Consider the following 19,636-nt stretch of genomic DNA (forward strand, 5'->3'; position numbering starts at 1 on the left):
AAAAAAAAACCCCGGAGCACTTGGGTGGCTCAGGCAGTTAAGCAGCAGACTCCTCATGATCTCACGGTTGTGAGATGGAGCCTGAGTCGGGCTCTGCACAGACAGTGTGGAGCCTGCTTGGGATTCTCTTTCTCCCTCTCTTTCTGCCCCTTCCCTGCTCAGGCACACTCTTGCTATCAAAATAAACAAACAAACCAGCATGGATTACTTAACACCTGAAAACCTACATAAGAGAAAAATTCTGCCAACAAGAAATGGTGGGATAGAGGCGCCTGGTTGGCTCAGTTGTACATTGGTGTGCAGAAATTAGGGAGGGAGGGAGGGAGGGAGGGAGGGAGGGAGGAAGGAAGGAAGGAAGGAAGGAAAAATGATGGGATATACCTACCTATCTTCATAAAATATTACCAAAAAAAGCAAAAAATAAAACAAAATAAAACAAAACATAAAAGCTGTTCATTGAGGAAACAATGAACTACTATTCACCTCTATTACAAAGTTCTGAGGGAAATCTTAGTATCTTACATTCAAACAGGAGTACAAAGAAAACAGACATCTCAAGCGTGTAGTAACCCAGAACAGAACATCAGGATTCCTCTTTAGGGAAAACAAAAAGCTACTCTGTGAAGACCGTAAGAATGAATACTCATTAATTTTGGAATGAGAAAAAGAGAAATGAGGGGAAAAATTTTTTTGAGTTATAACCTAAATACAAACTTAGCAATAAACAACTGTACAAATTATGGTTATAAAGTTTAAAACAAATAATTTGATAAACTATACATAACACATAGCAAAAACTGGAAAGCAGAAAATGAGAAAAGAAAAATGATGAGATTCCCTCATCTTCTACAGAAGAGAATCTATCATCACTGTATTTTAGAATGAAAAGAAACACACCCACAAAGAAAATGAGAGCTAATAACAGATACTAAATTTCAACAAACTTCTGAATAAAATGAAGGGAATACATTTTAAAATGCACAGACTGAGAAAGGTGTAGCTCAGAGTAATTTGTGAGTGAGCTGTAAAGGAGCTAAGTTAACCTTCCCAATGTAAATGGGAAAGATACTGGACTCAGATGGACACCAAGAGGTATGAAGATAAAAACACAGGATTTCAATGAATATTCTTGAAGAATAATTTTATTTGTCAGCCATCAATGGGTCAGAAAAATACAAACAGCCATCCACCAAGGCTCTTCCCTGAGTAAAAATTATATAAAGCCATAGCTTTTAAGCAGATACCGGTATCCCCTTTCACTCTCTCTTAGAAATTCCACAAGCAGAGGAGTGCCAGGGTGGTTCAGTTGGTTAAACATCCAACTTCAGCTCAGGATCTCATGGTTCGTGGGTTTGAGTCCCACATGAGGCTTTGTGCTGACAGCTCAGAGCCTGGAGCCTGCTTCAGATTCAGTGTCTCCCTCTCTCTCTCTGCTCCTCCCCCACTCACTCCCTGTTTCTGTCTCTCAAAAATGAATAATCATTGAAAAAAAAATTTTTTTTAGAAATCCCACAAGCAGAAAAACTAGTGACTCAAATGAGGGAAGTTCAAGTTGTTTTACCATTGCCACCCTAAAAAATGTCACAAAGCAGGAGACCCATTTGAGACAGCTCTAATGAAAAAATATTTCACAACATCCAAGACTATCTAGACCATTTACCTAGACAACTTTCTTAAATATGAATGGATAACAAAGTCATATGTGAAGACATCCAACAACATAAAAAAAGAACAGAGCTCATGTTAAGAGTTTCTAAAAAGGCAGGAAGGAACAGAATTCAAATTATAATATGTAACACAGAAGGAAATTTCAGTGCCCACATTACTCAAGTATAGCCATAACCTCACATGCTAGTAGTTGCATGCAATGTCTCATAAAGCAGTAATCCAAATGTGCATACAAGTACACATGCAGAAACTAATAACCATTCGAATAAAGATCAGCATTTCTAAAATTAGTCATCACAACAGGGCTCCTGGGTGGCTCGGTCGATTAAGTAACCAACTCTTGATCTCAGGTCAGGATCTCGGAGTTCATGAGTTTGAGCCCTGCATCAAGTTCCATGCTGACAGTGCAGAGCCTGCTTAGAATCCTCTCTCCCCCTCTCTTTCTGCCCCTCCCCTATTCACGTGTATGTGCGCGCGCACTCTCTCTCAAAATAAACTTTAAAAAAAATTAAAATAAAAAAATAAAATTGGTCATCACTAATCCTTTTGAAAATCTAATGACAATTATGTGCATAATGCATATCTCAATCAGATGATATTTAAGTCCTAAATCATAGAGAATCTGACTTTTGTCATTGATATGAAAATCTATTCACAAAAATCAGCTCCATTTTAAGATAAAATTATTATATCAATAAGTTGCATACATGTATGCAAACATTCTTCAAATATGGAAAGCATTTAACAATAAATTCCAATGGAGTGCTAAGATTCTCAAGGGTTTTTTTGATGTCCCTTGACTAAAACATTTCATAGTGGAAGGGTATGTAGAGGGAAATATAGAGAGGTTAACTAAGCCAAATCAGAATAGTAACTTTAAATGGTAGAGAGAGTGATTTAAATGCCAAAATATTTGCTTTAACTTTATATACTAGTCTTTGTATCTACTGAAAACCTGATATACACATGGAAAAGTTTCAAAGTTTACATAAGCATAGACAGTAAGAAGGAAGTTTCCCATCTATCCCAGGCAACTTCCCTAAAAGCAAACCTATTAAAATTTCTTGTGTATTTTTTACAAAAAGTTCCAGGCATTTACAAGAAGTATATGTACATATATGTATATATGGATCCTCTTTTTATAATTGTTTAAATACACACTGGGAGAATACAAGGTGTACTTGAAATCTTCTCTCAATAAAAGATCGATTACCTACACAGTATTTAGTAAAACTATTTCTTACATACTATTCCACTTGAGCAAAACTCAACTATTTCAGTCCTTCTCACAGCTACACAGCATTCTATTATATGAATTTCCCACAACTTATCTAAGTAGTCCTACAGTGACAGACATTCCTCATGTGCTAGCACAGTCAATGCTGCAACAAACATCTTAATGTACTTGTATTTACAAAATAAATTACCAGAAATAGAACTCTGTATTGCTTGTCATAAGTTATACCATACTCTGGTCAATACAGTGCATTATTAAACATAATGGGAATTACCCAATACATGAAAATTCTATTACATTATTTGAACTTGTATTTAATTACAAAGATAAGCATTTTTCAAATATTTGCAAATACTTTTCTACCTATTTCAATCCATTTGTCACCTGTGTCTATTTTCTTCTTGGATTCCGGTACAAGAGTTATAATACAAACAATGAAAAGAGCAGCAGCCAATCCAATTAGTATGGGTGAAGTGTGTGTGTGTGTGTGTGTGTGTGTGTGTGTGTTTGTATGTGTGTGTGTGTGTTTGTGTGCCTGTCTGTCTCTGAGGTGGACAAAGTAACGTCAAAAACTTACTCTAGATGGAATGAAAAAAACTCAGGTAAGACTGTATGAAACTAACCAACCCTAGACACTTTAAAATTCATTATATTTAGTGCTCAAATGTTAAAATCTCAAAACGTAAAAATTTCTGATCATTCTAAATTTGTGGTAGATTCAAAAATAAAGCAGTAACAAACACAGAAACACCCAATTAAAATAACCCTTAGGAGACACTTATTTTATGTTAATCTTTTATAAATATCTTAAGTTTTCAAACTGTATCACAAATTATGCCACAATTTTTAATTATTCCCTTCCCAGGTTACTTGAAATTCTTGCTAGGGAAAAATGCTAAAACATGAACAGATGACATTTTCAATTATCAATTTGATAAGTTTCAGTTTCAATAAAGAATAATACTCCACTATTCCTAGCTACTTAATCTGTATTACTTAATATATCATTGTTCTCATATTTTCCTACTCTTGATGTGAACAAAATAAGAATTTTATGTCTATTAAAATGAATAACATTTTCAGAAAATTATGAAAGAAAAGTTCCCTTTATTCTGAAATGGAAAGTGCTTCATTAATTTACTAAAATGACAGTAATATATAAATATACATTATTAAATATGGGAAGTAAAAAAAAAAGTATTAAAAAATTACCACAACCAATCTAAGAATTAAGGTCTCAAGGCACACAATTATCAAAAATTTGAAAATCTTGGGGCGCCTGGGTGGCGCAGTCGGTTAAGCGTCCGACTTCAGCCAGGTCACGATCTCGCGGTCCGTGAGTTCGAGCCCCGCGTCGGGCTCTGGGCTGATGGCTCAGAGCCTGGAGCCTGTTTCTGATTCTGTGTCTCCCTCTCTCTCTGCCCCTCCCCCGTTCATGCTCTGTCTCTCTCTGTCCCAAAAATAAAATAAACGTTGAAAAAAAAAAATTAAAAAAAAAAAAAAAACTGTTTAAAAAAAAAATTTGAAAATCTTTATACAAAAAGTTTATGAATATGTGCAGTAATCATCAAATCTAATAGAAGGAAGAGAAATATAATGAACAAAAGTAAGTATAATGGGAGAAATGGCTATTATAATAGCAATAACAAATACAACTTAAATTCCTAAAAATAAGCTTAACACAAAATAAAATTTATATACAAATAACTTTAAATTTTTGAATGATACAAAAGAGAACGAACAGTGCAAGCTCTGAGTAGGAAGACCATTTCGATTCTTTTCAAATTAATCATTATTACAATTAATATGCCAATATTTTTAAATAAGAATGCTAAAACCTACATGAAAAAATATATAAAAAGAACCAGCCCTGCCAGACATGAATATTACCAGGGGAAAAAAAAGGGTAAGACATTAGTATAAACCCAGGATCAGCAAATGTTTTCTTGAAGGACCAGAGAGTCAATAGTTCAAGATTGCAAGTGATAAGGTCTCTGCTACAAGTACTGTACTCTACCACTACAATATGGAAGTAGCAACAGGCAATATGCACAAGAATCAACAAGCTTATGGTGCAAAAAAACTTTATTTACAAAATTAAGTGGCTGGCCTGAAAGCCTTCAATTTACTAATCCATGGTATACTGATCATGACTACATATACTACTGGTCAGTCTACAGACTCCAGAAATAAAAACAGTCAAAATAAAAGTGGTATCTCAGTTCAGTAAGGAATAAAAGAATTGCTGAACAAGTGGAAAGGAGACAACTACGTAACAAAAAAATGGGGTAATAAGTTAAGATGCAGGACACCTTGAACCAAGAAAAATTCAAACTCAAAGACTAAAATATAAAATTGAAACAGAAAATGTACAGAAAGGAACTAAAGGAGAATTTTCTTATAACCTCGGAGTGGAAAAGGCATTTCAAACCATAAGAAAAAAAATCCACAAGCAATAAAAAAATTAAACCACAAGTTTGAAAACCACAAATGTGAATCTGAACAGCAAAAACCACCTTAACCAAAGCAAAAAATATCAAAGTAGAATACAGTTATAACTCTTAACATAGACACAAGTCCAATGTCACTAATATATAAAAGTTTCCTACAAAAAAGAACAAGAAAACCACTACTACATGGCAAAGAATATCAACGGACATTCCCAGTAAAGGAAACAAAAGTGGCTCTTAAACACAAGACTTGAAATGTGCTTCATATAAACTAAATGCAAATTTAAAATAGCAATGATACCACTTTTCACCCATCTGTTTAGCAAACATCAAGTGTAAGGACACAACGTATTGAGGAAGATGACGGAAAAGAGGCTTTATCACACCATTATATACCACAAGTAAACCACAGAGATGCTTTAACCTAAAAATTCTACTTAAAAGATTTATCCTACAAAATAATTTTACACATGAATGAAATGAGTATGTTAGAACTTACTGATTTTGGCATTGTTTATAACAGAAAAGAATGGGAAAAAATAATGCCTATGAACAGGAACTAGTTAAATAAATTACCATACATGCATATATTTAAACACTATGCCCTCTTTTAAAAATGGTTTTATATATTGATATGCAATAATCTTCAAGATAAATTAAGTGAAAAAAGCCAAGTCCATTTAGTATGCAACATGTGTAATAAAGGGGGCAAAAAAAAAACAAAAAAAACTTACAATTAGCTATTTACACAGAAAATCTCTGATGCACCTGAGAAGATAAGAACTGCATGCCTAGAATGTAGGGACAGGAGTGGGGGGAAGGGTTGAGATATAACATACACTTTACTATTTATTTTTTGGATTTTGAACCATGCTGATAGATGCCTATTCAAATAACTGAATTAAAAAAGAAAACAATATAATAGAAAACTATGAATACAACATACAGAAGGGTTTACTGTATCAACAAATAGGCAAATATCTCTTAATAAACCAAGATGGTTTCATGAAGACCCTCCAAATGACTCTCATTTCCTTCAATTCTCCCTATAATATAGTCAGACATAGATTCTGAAGCCAGACTCCATAGATTTCATGACCAACTTTCACTATGTCTCTGTTTCTTTAGCTATAAAATGGGGATAACAGAACTTACCTCTTAGGGCAATAAAACACTTAGAACAAATAATTAAGAAGCACTTAATGAATATGAGTTGTTAATATTACCTGTGCTGCAGCCCATATGCAATCAATATGCTGAGTACTCAGTCTCCCTTCTGCTGCCAAGAAGTTCAAAATCACTTGGCACTGTTTGATAATCTGGGGGGGGAAAAAAACTTATTATAGTCAATTTTCTAAAGTATTCTTCTTTTACTAGAGCAGAGAAGTCATGTAATTGTCCACAAACCTCAATATGTAAATTTGGTCCAAATATATGCTCTACCACATTGTTGCTTATTAGCCAGTCTGCAAGTTCTTTTGCAATGGACCTAAAGTCAAATAATCAAAATAGTTAGTGCATTAAAAAATTATTAATATCATTCTTCCCAAGTCTAAAATGCAGATTCAGTTGAACACCTAATTTTTTTTAAAAGTGAGTTTTGTTGTTGTTGTTGTTGTTGTTGTTGTTGTTTTTGGCTCCACGCCAGTGTGGGGCTTGAACTCATGACCCTGAGATCAAGAGTCACATGCTCCACTGTCGGAGCCAGCAAGGCACCCACAAACCTAACTTTGTGCACATACAAATTATAAAGAAATGATTATATACAATTAACTGGTTAGAGTACCACAAAGAATAACTAAAAGAAATGGTAATACTGCCTGAATTTATAAACAAGCAAAACAAACCTGAAAAGATAACAGCTTACACCAGTTATACAAGTGGAAATACCAAGCATAACAATAAGCAATTTATTTTCTTACTCAAAGACTTGACTTCTACTTTTTAATTTCCATAGTAGGCACCCAAGCATTCAGAGAAGGTTTCCCAATATGCCCCCTACAGTAAGGTAACATCAGGAAAACAGGTTACCAAAAGGGTAAAAGGAAAAAAAAAATTATCTAAAAGCCAAACTAAAAGTCTCCTGCCTGATATTAATAAAGATTATTGTTCCTTAAATATATCAATTGATCATTCAGAATAAACTATATTTACCAAAATCTCATTGCAAACCATGAACATTTTATAACAGTTCCAGATTACTCTTGATTTTTTTTAACATTTGTTTGCTTATTTAGAGAGAGAGAGAGCACGTGTGCACGTATATGAGCAGGGGAGAGGGGCAGAAGGGGAGTAGAGAGACAGAAACAGGGAGAGAGAATCCCAAGCAGGCTCCATGCTCAGCACAGAGCCCCAACATGGGGCTCAATCTCAGAACTGGGAGATCACGACTGGAGCTGAAATCAACAGTCAGAGGCTTAACTGACTGAGCCACCCAGGCACCCCTCATTTTTTAAGAAGAGCCATCAAGTCTCCTTTAGAATAGAAGTTAACCTATTATATTAGTTCTACCAATAAGGTAGTATGAGAGTTTATCAGTTAATTGTCTTTTACACCTTTGAGATATACATGACATATAATACACTGAAGACATTTACTTTTTTTTTTTTTTAACATTTATTTATTTTTGAGACAGAGAGAGACAGAGCATGAACGGGGGAGGGTCAGAGAGAGAGTGAGACACAGAATCCGAAACAGGCTCCAGGCTCTGTGCTCTCAGCACAGAGCCCGACGCGGGGCTCGAACTCATGGACCACGAGATCATGACCTGAGCTGAAGTCGGCCGCCTAACCGACTGAGCCACCCAGGTGCCTCTGAAGACATTTAAAGTATACAGTTTCACGAATTTAAGCTTAAGTATATTCTATGAATTCATCACCACCATCAAGATGATAAACACATACACTAACCCAAAAACATTTTTTTTTTCAACGTTTATTTATTTTTGGGACAGAGAGAGACAGAGCATGAATGGGCGAGGGGCAGAGAGAGAGGGAGACACAGAATCGGAAACAGGCTCCAGGCTCTGAGCCATCAGCCCAGAGCCCGACGCGGGGCTCGAACTCACGGACCGCGAGATCGTGACCTGGCTGAAGTCGGACGCTTAACTGACTGCGCCACCCAGGCGCCCCCCAAAAACATTCTTTATTCCCCTCTGTCATCTGCCCCTTCTCCAGCCCCCACAACCACACTCCCCATACTCTGCTTTATTATAGTTTTCATTTCTGGAATTTTATGTGTAAAAAAAGATACATTAAGTAATTTTTTTTTAATCTGGCCTCTTTCACTCACCATTTTTTTCATTTAGCAATATCCCATTGGTTTATTCTAGTTCAACAATTATTAATAAAGCTAATATAAACACCTATGCGGGTTTTTGCGTACACCTAAGTTTTCAACTCCTCTGGGTCAATATCAGAAAACACAACTGCTAGATAAATGGTTAAGAGTATGCTGAATTTTGTAAGAAACTACCAAACTGCCTGCCAAAGTGGAGTGTACTCCTACCAGCAACAGATGAGAGTTCTTGTTGCTCCAAAACCTTGTCAGCATTTGGTGTTATCAGGATTCTAAATTTTGACTGTTCTGAGATGTGCAGAATCTCACTGATAGTTTAATTTGCATTTCCCTCATGAAAGAGGATATAGGGCATCTTTTCGTGTGCATATTTGTCATTTCTGTATCTTCTGATTTAGGCTTGAAGGGTGATAAAATCTTTGGTATATTTTTTAGTCAGAGTGCCCAAGGTACTTACTGTTAAATTTCAAGATTCTCTGAATATTTTGGATAGCAGTCCTTTATCAGACATGTCTTTTGCAAATTTTTTTTCCAGCTTGTGGCTGTCTTCTTATTCTCTTTACATTACCTTCCACAGAGCACAAGTTTTTAATTTTAATAAACTCCACCTTGCCAATTCTTTCTTTGGTGGATCACGGTGTTATATCCAAAAGGTCACTGCCATACTCAAAGTCATCTAGGTTTTCTCCTATATTCTAGAAGATTTTATAAAATACAAAGTTTTATAATTTTGTATTTTATGTTTATGTGTGTGACACATTTTAAGTTAATTTTTGAGTAGTGTATGTGGTCTGTGTCTGGATTCTTTCTTTTATACATAGTTGTCCAATTGTTTCAGTGCCATTTGTTGGAAAGACTATTTTTGCTCCATGGTACTGCCTTTGCTCCTCTGTCAATGGACTATATTTATATGGTCTATTTCTGAGCTCTCTATTCTGTTCCATTCATCTATTTGTCACCAGTACCACACTGTCGTGACTGCAATTTTAAAGTCTTGAGGGTGGGTATCATCAGTCTGCCAACTTTGTTCTTTTCAATATTGTCTTAGCAATTATGGGTATTTTGTTTCTCTATATAAACTTTAGAGTCATTTTGTTGATATCCACAAAATAACCTGCTCGGATTTGACTGGGGTTATACTGAATCTATAGATCAAGTTGGGAAGAACTGCTATCTTTACAATTTTACATGTTCTATTCATAAACATGGAGTATCTCTCCATTTATTTAGTTCTTTGGTATCTTTTGTCGGAGTTTTGTAATTTTCCTCACATAAATCTAATAAAATATGAACAGGATCTATATCTAAGTATTTCATATGTTGTGCTAATGTAAATGAAATTATATTTTAAATTTCAAATTTCATGTGTTCAGTACTGATATATAGAAAAGCAACAGAGGGGGCGCCTGGATGGCGCAGTCGGTTAAGCGTCCGACTTCAGCCAGGTCACGATCTCGCGCTCCGTGAGTTCGAGCCCCACGTCGGGCTCTGGGCTGATGGCTCGGAGCCTGGAGCCTGCTTCCGATTCTGTGTCTCCCTCTCTCTCTCTGCCCCTCCCCCGTTCATGCTCTGTCTCTCTCTGTCCCAAAAATAAATAAAAAAACGTTGGAAAAAAAAATTAAAAAAAAAAAAAAGAGGGGCGCCTGGGTGGCGCAGTCGGTTAAGCGTCCGACTTCAGCCAGGTCACGATCTCGCGGTCCGTGAGTTCGAGCCCCGCGTCAGGCTCTGGGCTGATGGCTCAGAGCCTGGAGCCTGTTTCCGATTCTGTGTCTCCCTCTCTCTCTGCCCCTCCCCCGTTCATGCTCTGTCTCTCTCTGTCCCAAAAATAAATAAACGTTGAAAAAAAAATTAAAAAAAAAAAAAAAAAAAAGAAAAGCAACTGAGTTTTCTTTATTAACTTTGTATCCTGCAACCTTGCTGTACTTTTGCTCACTCACTAGGTCCCACAAGTGTCAATTCTTCCAGATTTTCTATACAGAAGAGCATGTCATCACCAATCAAAGACCGATTTCTTCCTTCCCAATCTATATACATTTTATTCTCTTTCCTTGCCTTACTACAGTAGGTAGGCCTTTTGAGTAGAGTGTTGAAAGACAGTGGTAAGAGAACAGACTTTCCTTTTTCCTGATTTCAGTGGAAAGCTTTGTGTTTCTCACTATTAATACAAAGTTACCTGTAGCTTTTTTGTAAATGTTCTTTACTAAGCTGAGGAAGTTCTCTACTCCTAGTTTACTGACTGAGAGTTTTATCTTAAGTATTCAATTTTGTCAAATACTTTTTCTTTATATATACATATGATCATGTGATTTTTCTTTTAGCCTGTTGATGTGACAGATTACATGAAATGAACCAGATTTGCATACCTGGGGTATAACTCACTTGGTTGCAGCATGTAATTCTTTTTGTACATTGATGGACTTGATTTGCTAATATTTTATGAAGATTTCTACATTTATGTTCATGAGAAATACTGGTCTGTAGGTTTTTTTTGTTTTTTTTTTTTTAATTTTTTTTTTCAACGTTTATTTATTTTTGGGACAGAGAGAGACAGAGCGTGAACGGGGGAGGGGCAGAGAGAGGGAGACACAGAATCGGAAACAGGCTCCAGGCTCTGAGCCGTGAGCCCAGAGCCCGATGCGGGGCTCGAACTCACGGACCGCGAGATCGTGACCTGGCTGAAGTCGGACGCTTAACCGACTGCGCCACCCAGGCGCCCCTGGTCTGTAGTTTTTACATGTCTTTGGTTTTGGTATTGGGGGAGGGTGTTGTGTTTTTTTTGTTTGTTTGTTTGTTTGTTTTGAGAGAGTGCATGCACACAGGCATATAAACTGAGGAGGGGCAAAAGGAGAGGGAGAGAGACAATCTCAAGCAGGCTCCACACCTAGCACAGAGCCCAATGAGGAGCTCAAACTCACAACCATGAGATCATGACCTGAGCGGAAAACAAGATTCAGATGCTTAACCAACTGAGCTACCAAGTCGCTCCTAGGGTAATTTCTTCCTTAAATTTCTTATCTTTTTTTAAAATTTTTTTAATGTTTATTTTTGAGAGAAAGAGAGACAGACAGAACATGAGTGGGGTAGAGGCTGAAGGAGAGGGAGACACAGAATCCGAAGCAGGCTCTAGGCTCTGAACTGTTAGCACAGAGCCCAACATGGGGCTTGAACTCACAGACCACAAAATCATGACCTGAGCTGAAGTCTGACACTTAACGAACTGAGCAACCCAGGCACCCCTTAAATTTCTTCTTTTAATATTTGGAAGAATTCACCAGTGACGACATCTGGGCCTGGTGCTTTGTTTTGGAAAGTCAGTAATTTTTCATTCAATTTCTTTGATACAGGCTTCTTCAGATTGCCTATTTCTTCAAAAACCTTTTTAAATGGCTATTACAGAACATTTAATGAAAAAAGTAGTGGGGTGCCTGGGTGGTTCAGTTGGTTGAGTGTCTGACTTTGGCTCAGGTCACGGTTTCGCGATTGATGAGTTCAAGACGCACATCAGGCTCGCTGTTGTCAGTGTAGAGCCCACTTCAGATCTTCTGTCTGCCTCTCCCACATTCACATTCTCTCAAAATAAAATTTAAAACAACATTTAAAAAGAAAAAGAAAGGGCGCCTGGGTGGCTCAGTTGATTAAGCATCCAACTTTGGCTCATGTCATGATCTCACGGTTCGTGAGTTCGAGCCCCACATCAGGCTCTGTGCTGACAGCTCGGAGCCTGGAGCCTGCTTCAGATTCTGTGTCTCCCTCTCTCTCTGCTCCTCCTCTAGTCATGCTATGTCTGTGTCTCTCAAAAATAAATATATGTTAAAAAAATAATCAAAAAAGAAAAAGAAAAGAGGCGCCTTGGCTTAGTTGGTTAAGCATCCGACTTTGGCTCAGGTCATGATCTTGCGGTCCGTGAGTTTGAGCCCCGTGTTGGGCTCTGTGCTGACAGCTCAGAGCCTGGAGCCTGCTTCAGATTCTGTGACTCCCTCTCTCTCTGCTTCTCCCCTGGCTCATGCTCTGTCTCTGTCTCTCAAAAAATAAATAAACATTTTTTAAAAATTTTTCAATAAAAAATAGAAAGAAAGAAGAAAAAAGTAGGTGTACCTGGGTGACTCAGTTAAGTGTCTGACTCTTAGTTTTGGTTCAGGTCACCATCTCACAGTTTGTGAGATCGAGCCCCACGTTGGGCTCTGCGCTGTCAGCACAGAATCTTGGGATTTTCTCTCTCTCTCTCTTTCTGCCCGTTCCCTGATCGTGCTCTCTCAAATAAATATTTAAAAATTATATAAAAGAATAAAAAAGTAGTTACAGATATATTCTGAGTAGAAGAAAATAGGTTTCAAAATAGGACTTGCCATATGAGCTCCCAACATGTTCCATCCACATGAATTATACATAGAAAAACTGAAAAGGGGGGCGCCTGGGTGGCGCAGTCGGTTAAGCGTCCGACTTCAGCCAGGTCACGATCTCGCGGTCCGTGAATTCGAGCCCCGCGTCGGGCTCTGGGCTGATGGCTCAGAGCCTGGAGCCTGTTTCCGATTCTGTGTCTCCCTCTCTCTCTGCCCCTCACCCGTTCATGCTCTGTCTCTCTCTGTCCCAAAAATAAATAAACGTTGAAAAAAAAAATTAAAAAAAAAAAAAATTAGTTTAAAAAAAAAAAAAAAAAAAGAAAAACTGAAAAGGTGAAATAATTTTTTCTTGTTTATCCACAGAATTAAATTTAAAAAGCCATTTAAGTCTAAGGATACCCAGGGACTTTTCTAATTATTCAGAATTGTAGCTATAACTGAGCCAAGTATGAAACTGAACAACATTATCAGTAACAACTTTTCAGGGCTCTGGAAACCTACATATAACCAGACTCACAGAAGGAGGAGGAGGAAAAAAAAAAAAAAGCTGAAGAAATAATGGCCAAAATATCCTACTTTAATGAAAAATGTTTATCTACACATCCAGGAATCACAACAAACTCCAACTAAGATACACACAAGGAGATCCACAGCTAGACTCATCATAATCAAATTGTTAAAAGCCAAAGATAAAGAGCAAAATCTTGAAATCAGCAAAAGAAAATGAAACATATGTGTACAAAGGAACCACAGTAAGATTAACAGCTAACTTACCAGAAACAAAGGAACAGACCTATACTGGAACAATGTTTCCATATTTTACTAAAATTCCATTATTACTAATTGGAAGGAGACAGTAACTAATATGCATACTATAACCCATAATGCAGCCACTAAAAAAGTAATTTTTGAAGTATTAAAAAAAAATCAATGGATTAAAATGGTATACAAGAATAAAGGCAATAAAGGAGAAACAAAATCAAAACAGAAGGCATACATAAAACCAACAGCAAAATAGGAGTAAATCCAACTACACAATGATATTAAGAGTAAATGGATTAAATACTACAATCAAAAGGCAGAGATTAGAGCACCTGGCTGGCTCAGTGGGTAGAACATGCAACTGATCATAAAACATGATCTCAGGGTCGAGAGTTCAAGCCCCACAATGGGCACAGAGACTACTTTAAGGGGGCGGGGAACAGGGATTATGGGATTATATTTGGGGAGGGGAGAGTTAAATCCAACTATATGCTGAGATAAATATTTTAGATCCAAAAACACAAACAGGAGCACCTGGGTGGCTCATCAGTTGAGAGTCCAACTCCAAATTTTGGCCCCAGTCATGATCCCAGGGTCATGTGATGGAGGCCCATGTTGAGCTCTGTGCTAAGCATGGAGCCTACTTAAGATTCTCTTTCTCTCCCTCTGCCCCTCTCCCTCACTTGTGCTCTCGCTCCCTCTCGCTCTTAAAAAAAACAAACAAAAAAAAAACAAATTGAAAGTTAAAAGCATGGAAAAAGATATACCATGAAAACAAAGTTGCAGTGGCTATAGTAACTCAGACAAAATAAACATTAAGCCAAAAAATGTGGGGACTGCTTTTTAATGTTTATTTATTTTTGAGAGAGTAAGCGAGAAGGGGCAGAGGGAGACAGACAGAGGCTCTGAAGTAGGGCTTGAACCCATGAATCATGACACCATGACCTGAGCCAAAGTTGGACACTTAACCAGCTAAGCCACCCAGGACCTCTAAGCCAAAAATAGCTTTATATATAGGTCTTTTTATAATGATAAAAGAATGAAATTATCAGGAACATAACAATTATAAACATATATGGGACTAAAAACAAACACACAAAAAAAACCACAACTCCCAAAATACATGAAATAAAAAGCAACAGAAATAAAGGGAGAAGAAAACAAACAATACAGCCAATTCTTGTTACTCTCTATGGCAGTTACAATCTATAAAGCCAGACTAAACTAGCTAAGACTGAACCCTTGAATCCTTTTTTAAATTACTGACACCCACCACTTTAATTGGTAAGAACGTATCATTAGTATCAAGTATATCCTAAAGTGGATTCTCTTTAGAAGCAGGACTCAGTACAATAATGTGACTTGCCATCTGACTTTGATGGAAGACAGTAGGCTTGATTAAACACAAATCTTATATGATCTAGGTATACAAGATGTTCTACAACCCATATGAAGAACTCAGATACTTCACAGAACTAAAATTTGTTTGGAAGCTCCCACTTCAATATGGGCCACGCAAGGGAGATTTTTTTTCCCTCATGTAAAAATGCCACCATAGACCAGTAGTATCCTTTCCTCAACCCTACTCCCTATGGAAAAACAGACATGGATCTCATTTGGTACTACAATGATCTCTTGGTGTTGCTTTTTTTTTTAATTTGGTCCTCTTGATTTACACTCAGATCATGTTCTCACAGTTCATGAATTCGAGCCCGCATCTGGCTTGGCACTGACAGTGCAGAGTATGCTTGGAATTCTCTCTCTCCCTTTAACCCATCGTGCTTTCTGAGTATCTCTCTCAAAATAAATAAATAAACTTAAAAAAAATTAAAATTAAAAAAAGACAAAAGTATATTAGTGAGGCTAAGAATAAGACTAGGAATTGATTACAAATTGGTAAAAGGGGTTTTTCTAAAGTGATAGAAATGTTCTAAAATTGGACTGTGATGATTTTCACACAGCCCTGCCAATCTCCTAAAATTCAGTGTAAATACAGGTGAATTTTATGATAGGTACAGTATCTATACTTTAATAAATCTGCTAAAAAAGAGAGACACAATTCATAGGCTGCAACAGTATTTATCACCTTTTCTCTATTTGTTCCAATTTTCCCACATTGTAAGAACCCTTCTCTTCCCAATTTTAACTATTTCTACCTACTATTACTCAAAATTTTGACTCTCCTCCCTCTTTTCTTAATCATGCCTTTAGGACACATATTCCTTATACTTTTTTTAATGGAACTCCTTATTCTCTATGCACTGTTTTAGCAACATAAGGATCTAGCTTGTATGGACATGTGAAGTTACTGCACTGATGATTTTAGGACTTTTTTTTTTTTTTTTTTTTTTTTTTTTTGCAGAGTGGGGGTGATTACTGCCTCGGCAAATTTAACATTCTCCTAGTCTGTCTTATGGAGTAGAGAGGTGGGAGAAGGGCAAACTAAGGGGTTAAAATCCAAAGGTGTAGTTTTACTACTGGATATAATCTATGTAATATCCTGACAGTGGGAAATAGTACTCCTAGTATGACCCAGAATTTATACAGCTATGACCTATTCTGGGCAACATTATTTTAAGGAAATCACTGACAAAGAATGTTGCCAGAGATGGGAGAGTGGTCTGGTAGTAAATCTAAACACCCTATCATGTTGGAAGAATAAGAACTCTTTAGCCTGGAGAAGAAAAAGAGTCAACAGACATCATCTCTGGTTTTCAAATTCACGAAGGGTTCGGTTCAAGTGAGGTTAATTCCATAGGGCAGAACTAAAATCAATGCATAAAAGTTACTTACTTAGTAAAGCAAAAATGTAAGTCATTCATATAATTATGACTTTTCTAACACCTTAAAACTATACAGGTCGGGATACCTGGCAGGCTCAGTTGGTCCGACTTCAGCTCAGGTCACGATCTCATAGTTCCTAAGTTCAAGCCCTGCACTGGGCTCTGTGTTGGCAGCTCACAGCCTGAAGCCTGCTTCAGATTCTGTGTTTCCCTCTCTGCCCTTCTCTCTCTCTCTCCCTCTCTCAAAAATAAGCAAACATTAAAAAAACAAAAACAAACAAAAAACTATACAGGTATTTTCAAGCAAAAGATATTACCACTCAGTTGAGATTTTAAAATGGATTTGTATACTGGACAAACACCTAAATGGGATATTGGAATAAATAAATATTTCTAAGATACTGAAAAGCACTAAGCTATAACAACTACTTCTTTTCACACATGAGCATCATTAACTTGGTTTCTCCTCATAAAATGTGTTGAATGAGGTCTTTTCTTTATCTGCATCAAGTGTGTTTTCTGAAAACTATCAGTACCATATTCTATTTTTTTTAATGTTTATTTATTTATTTTGAGAGAGAGACCAACCATGAGCAGGGGAGAGGGAGAGAGAGAAGGAGAGAAAGAATCCCAAGTAGGGTCCACACTGTCAGCACAGAGCCCAATGTGGGGCTCAATGTCACAACTGTAAGAACATGACCTGAACCAAAATCAAGAGTCAGATGCTTAACCGACTGAGCCACCCAGGTGCCCCCCCATATTCTTTATTACTGAATTTTCCTTTATAAATAGTACACCTTTGCATTTTGTGCCACTAAAACTATGTGTTGGTATATCCTTTTAAAAAAGAGAATTGTTTCAATATATTGTTCCGAAAACTTATTAATCAAGTCACAAGGCAAAGAATTCCTACCAAACACTTCCAAACTAATAAAGTCACAATTATATATACCATATAAGCAGCTGCACAATAAGTTAACATACTTATATATAAACTGACGTTCCTACTTACGTTTCTGTGTCTGATACCAAGGATTCATTATTGCATACATCATTGAAGGTATGAAGTTGATTCTATAATTAAAGAAAAGAAATTTAAAGTTTTTTTTACAAAATTTTTCTAGTATGTTACCAACTGCCAAGAAACATGGTTATATATAAATCAGTCAATAACCAAATCAAAATTATAAAACATAAGATTCTCACACACACTAATTAATCTGGTTATTTCCTTTATCATATTAAAATAGTAAAAAATTTCATTCTACAAGTAACACTCGTGCTTTATTCCACTAAGTACATGAGAGAAAATGAGAGAACGAAACTAAATAGGGGAAAAATTTAAAAAATCTAATGCTAGGCAGCAAGTAATATGTCACTACAGACATAAAATGTCAGGAAGGCTCCCTCAATAAATACATTTAAGATTTAATTTAGAAAAAATGTCAATAAGTATTTTCTACATTTACAAAGCCTAATACATGGGTAAATGTGGTTACTTCAGAATAAAACAGGCAGGAAATACAATGGAGTAAAGCTCATGGAAACCTTGTAAATCTGAAAAAGCATAGTCACTCTAAAGGATTCAGCTAACTACTGAGCTCTAGCAAATTGTTATCATGCAAGAATACAGACTCATGGTATCAGGTCTTCCTCCCCATCTCATCCCCAAGACAATAATATATATTTCTCTCTATTTACAACATTATTTGCTACCGTCCAATTCAAACAAAATCTCTGTTAATCAAATATGGTCTATGGCCTAATTATCTCTGGCTTTTGCGTGGAAAATGAAAGAAAAAAAAGAAAGGAAAGAAAGAAAGAAAAGAAAGATGTCCTAACGTATAAATCCTTGTAATTCTAAGCTTCAGTTTCATATTTAAAATAGGGAAAATACTAAAATTATTTATATAGACCATACAAAGTAATCTATGTAAAATAACAAGCACAACGCCTCATATAAGTGCTCCACAAATAGGAGGGATAATGATGATGATGGTGAAGTGCAGAAGGCAAATAAAAAATGACCCAAAATGAACAAATATAGCTTACCGTTATCTGACTTAGTCCAGCCAACCTCATAGTCAGAGTTGGTGACATAAAGTACTTAAATGCAAGATCTAAACTTTCTTTATCAAAGCATAATGTTGTATCCAATGGTTCTTTCACTGTGCTCCACATTAAGTCAGCCATGTTGCGAGCCGCACTCTGTCTTAACTCCTGATCAGAGAGCTTGCATAAATACCTTAAGTGATTCAAAATAAAACATACATAAAAACCTGTAAAATATTCCTAAAGACCCTTCAAAAATTCAGTAATATTCCTTTGTTCCATACCTCTAAAATGTTTAATAAAGTAGAACCTGGCATCCTGAGATTAACATTCCCAATTTAAATTATTTCTAAGTGCTGCTTCAAAGACTGTGACCTGAAGTAGCATGTTCTTTGCAGAGTCCAACTTGAATCAGAAACTGCCAAGAGCCAAGATATTTAACATCGGATTCTGCACCTCTGATAAAGCTTTATTAATCTCTCATATCTATCATGTATACAGGCCCTATTTTAGTAAATTTCACCTACTTTCATATAAAATCCCCACACAGCCAAAATTCTTCAAAGTAAGTACATTTTAAACATTATTCTTATTTGGCTTCCAGATATCACAAACCACTGGTTTTCCTCAGGTCCTACCTATTCTATTTGCTGGTTCTTCCTTCCCTATCCAACCTTCAATATTAGTGCTCCTCGGGGTTTGTAATGGATTGCAAAATGGCCCCAACTATTCCCATCACTTTACACAGAGGCCTTTGCAATGCAATGTTGCCACCCTTCCTATCAAGAGTTATCATCTATTTGGGGGGACCTGGGGAGCTCAGTCAGTTAAGCGTCCGACTCTTGGTTTCAGCTCAGGTCATGATCTGTTTGTGGAATCGAGCCCCATGTCAGGCTCTGTGCTGACAACACAGAGTCTCCTTGGGATTCTCCCTTTCTCTCCCTCTCTCTGCTACTCCCTCCCTCACACTCTCTCTAAATAAACATTAAAAAATAAAAGAGGTGGGGCGCCTGGGTGGCGCAGTCGGTTAAGCGTCCGACTTCAGCC

At 36.7% G+C, this 19,636-nt stretch overlaps 1 protein-coding gene across 1 annotated transcript in view; it reads right to left on the minus strand.

Moving 5' to 3' along the window:
• Positions 1–19,636, minus strand: part of USP34 (ubiquitin specific peptidase 34) — a 254,353-nt gene that overhangs the window by 151,958 nt on the left and 82,759 nt on the right. The window contains 4 exon segments of the mRNA XM_030311792.1: positions 6,582–6,674; positions 6,763–6,844; positions 17,550–17,611; positions 18,590–18,782. Of these exon segments, the coding sequence (XP_030167652.1) occupies positions 6,582–6,674; positions 6,763–6,844; positions 17,550–17,611; positions 18,590–18,782 (430 nt within the window).

The sequence above is a fragment of the Lynx canadensis genome, chromosome A3, assembly GCF_007474595.2.
Source record: "Lynx canadensis isolate LIC74 chromosome A3, mLynCan4.pri.v2, whole genome shotgun sequence".
Classification (NCBI taxonomy): domain Eukaryota; kingdom Metazoa; phylum Chordata; class Mammalia; order Carnivora; family Felidae; genus Lynx; species Lynx canadensis.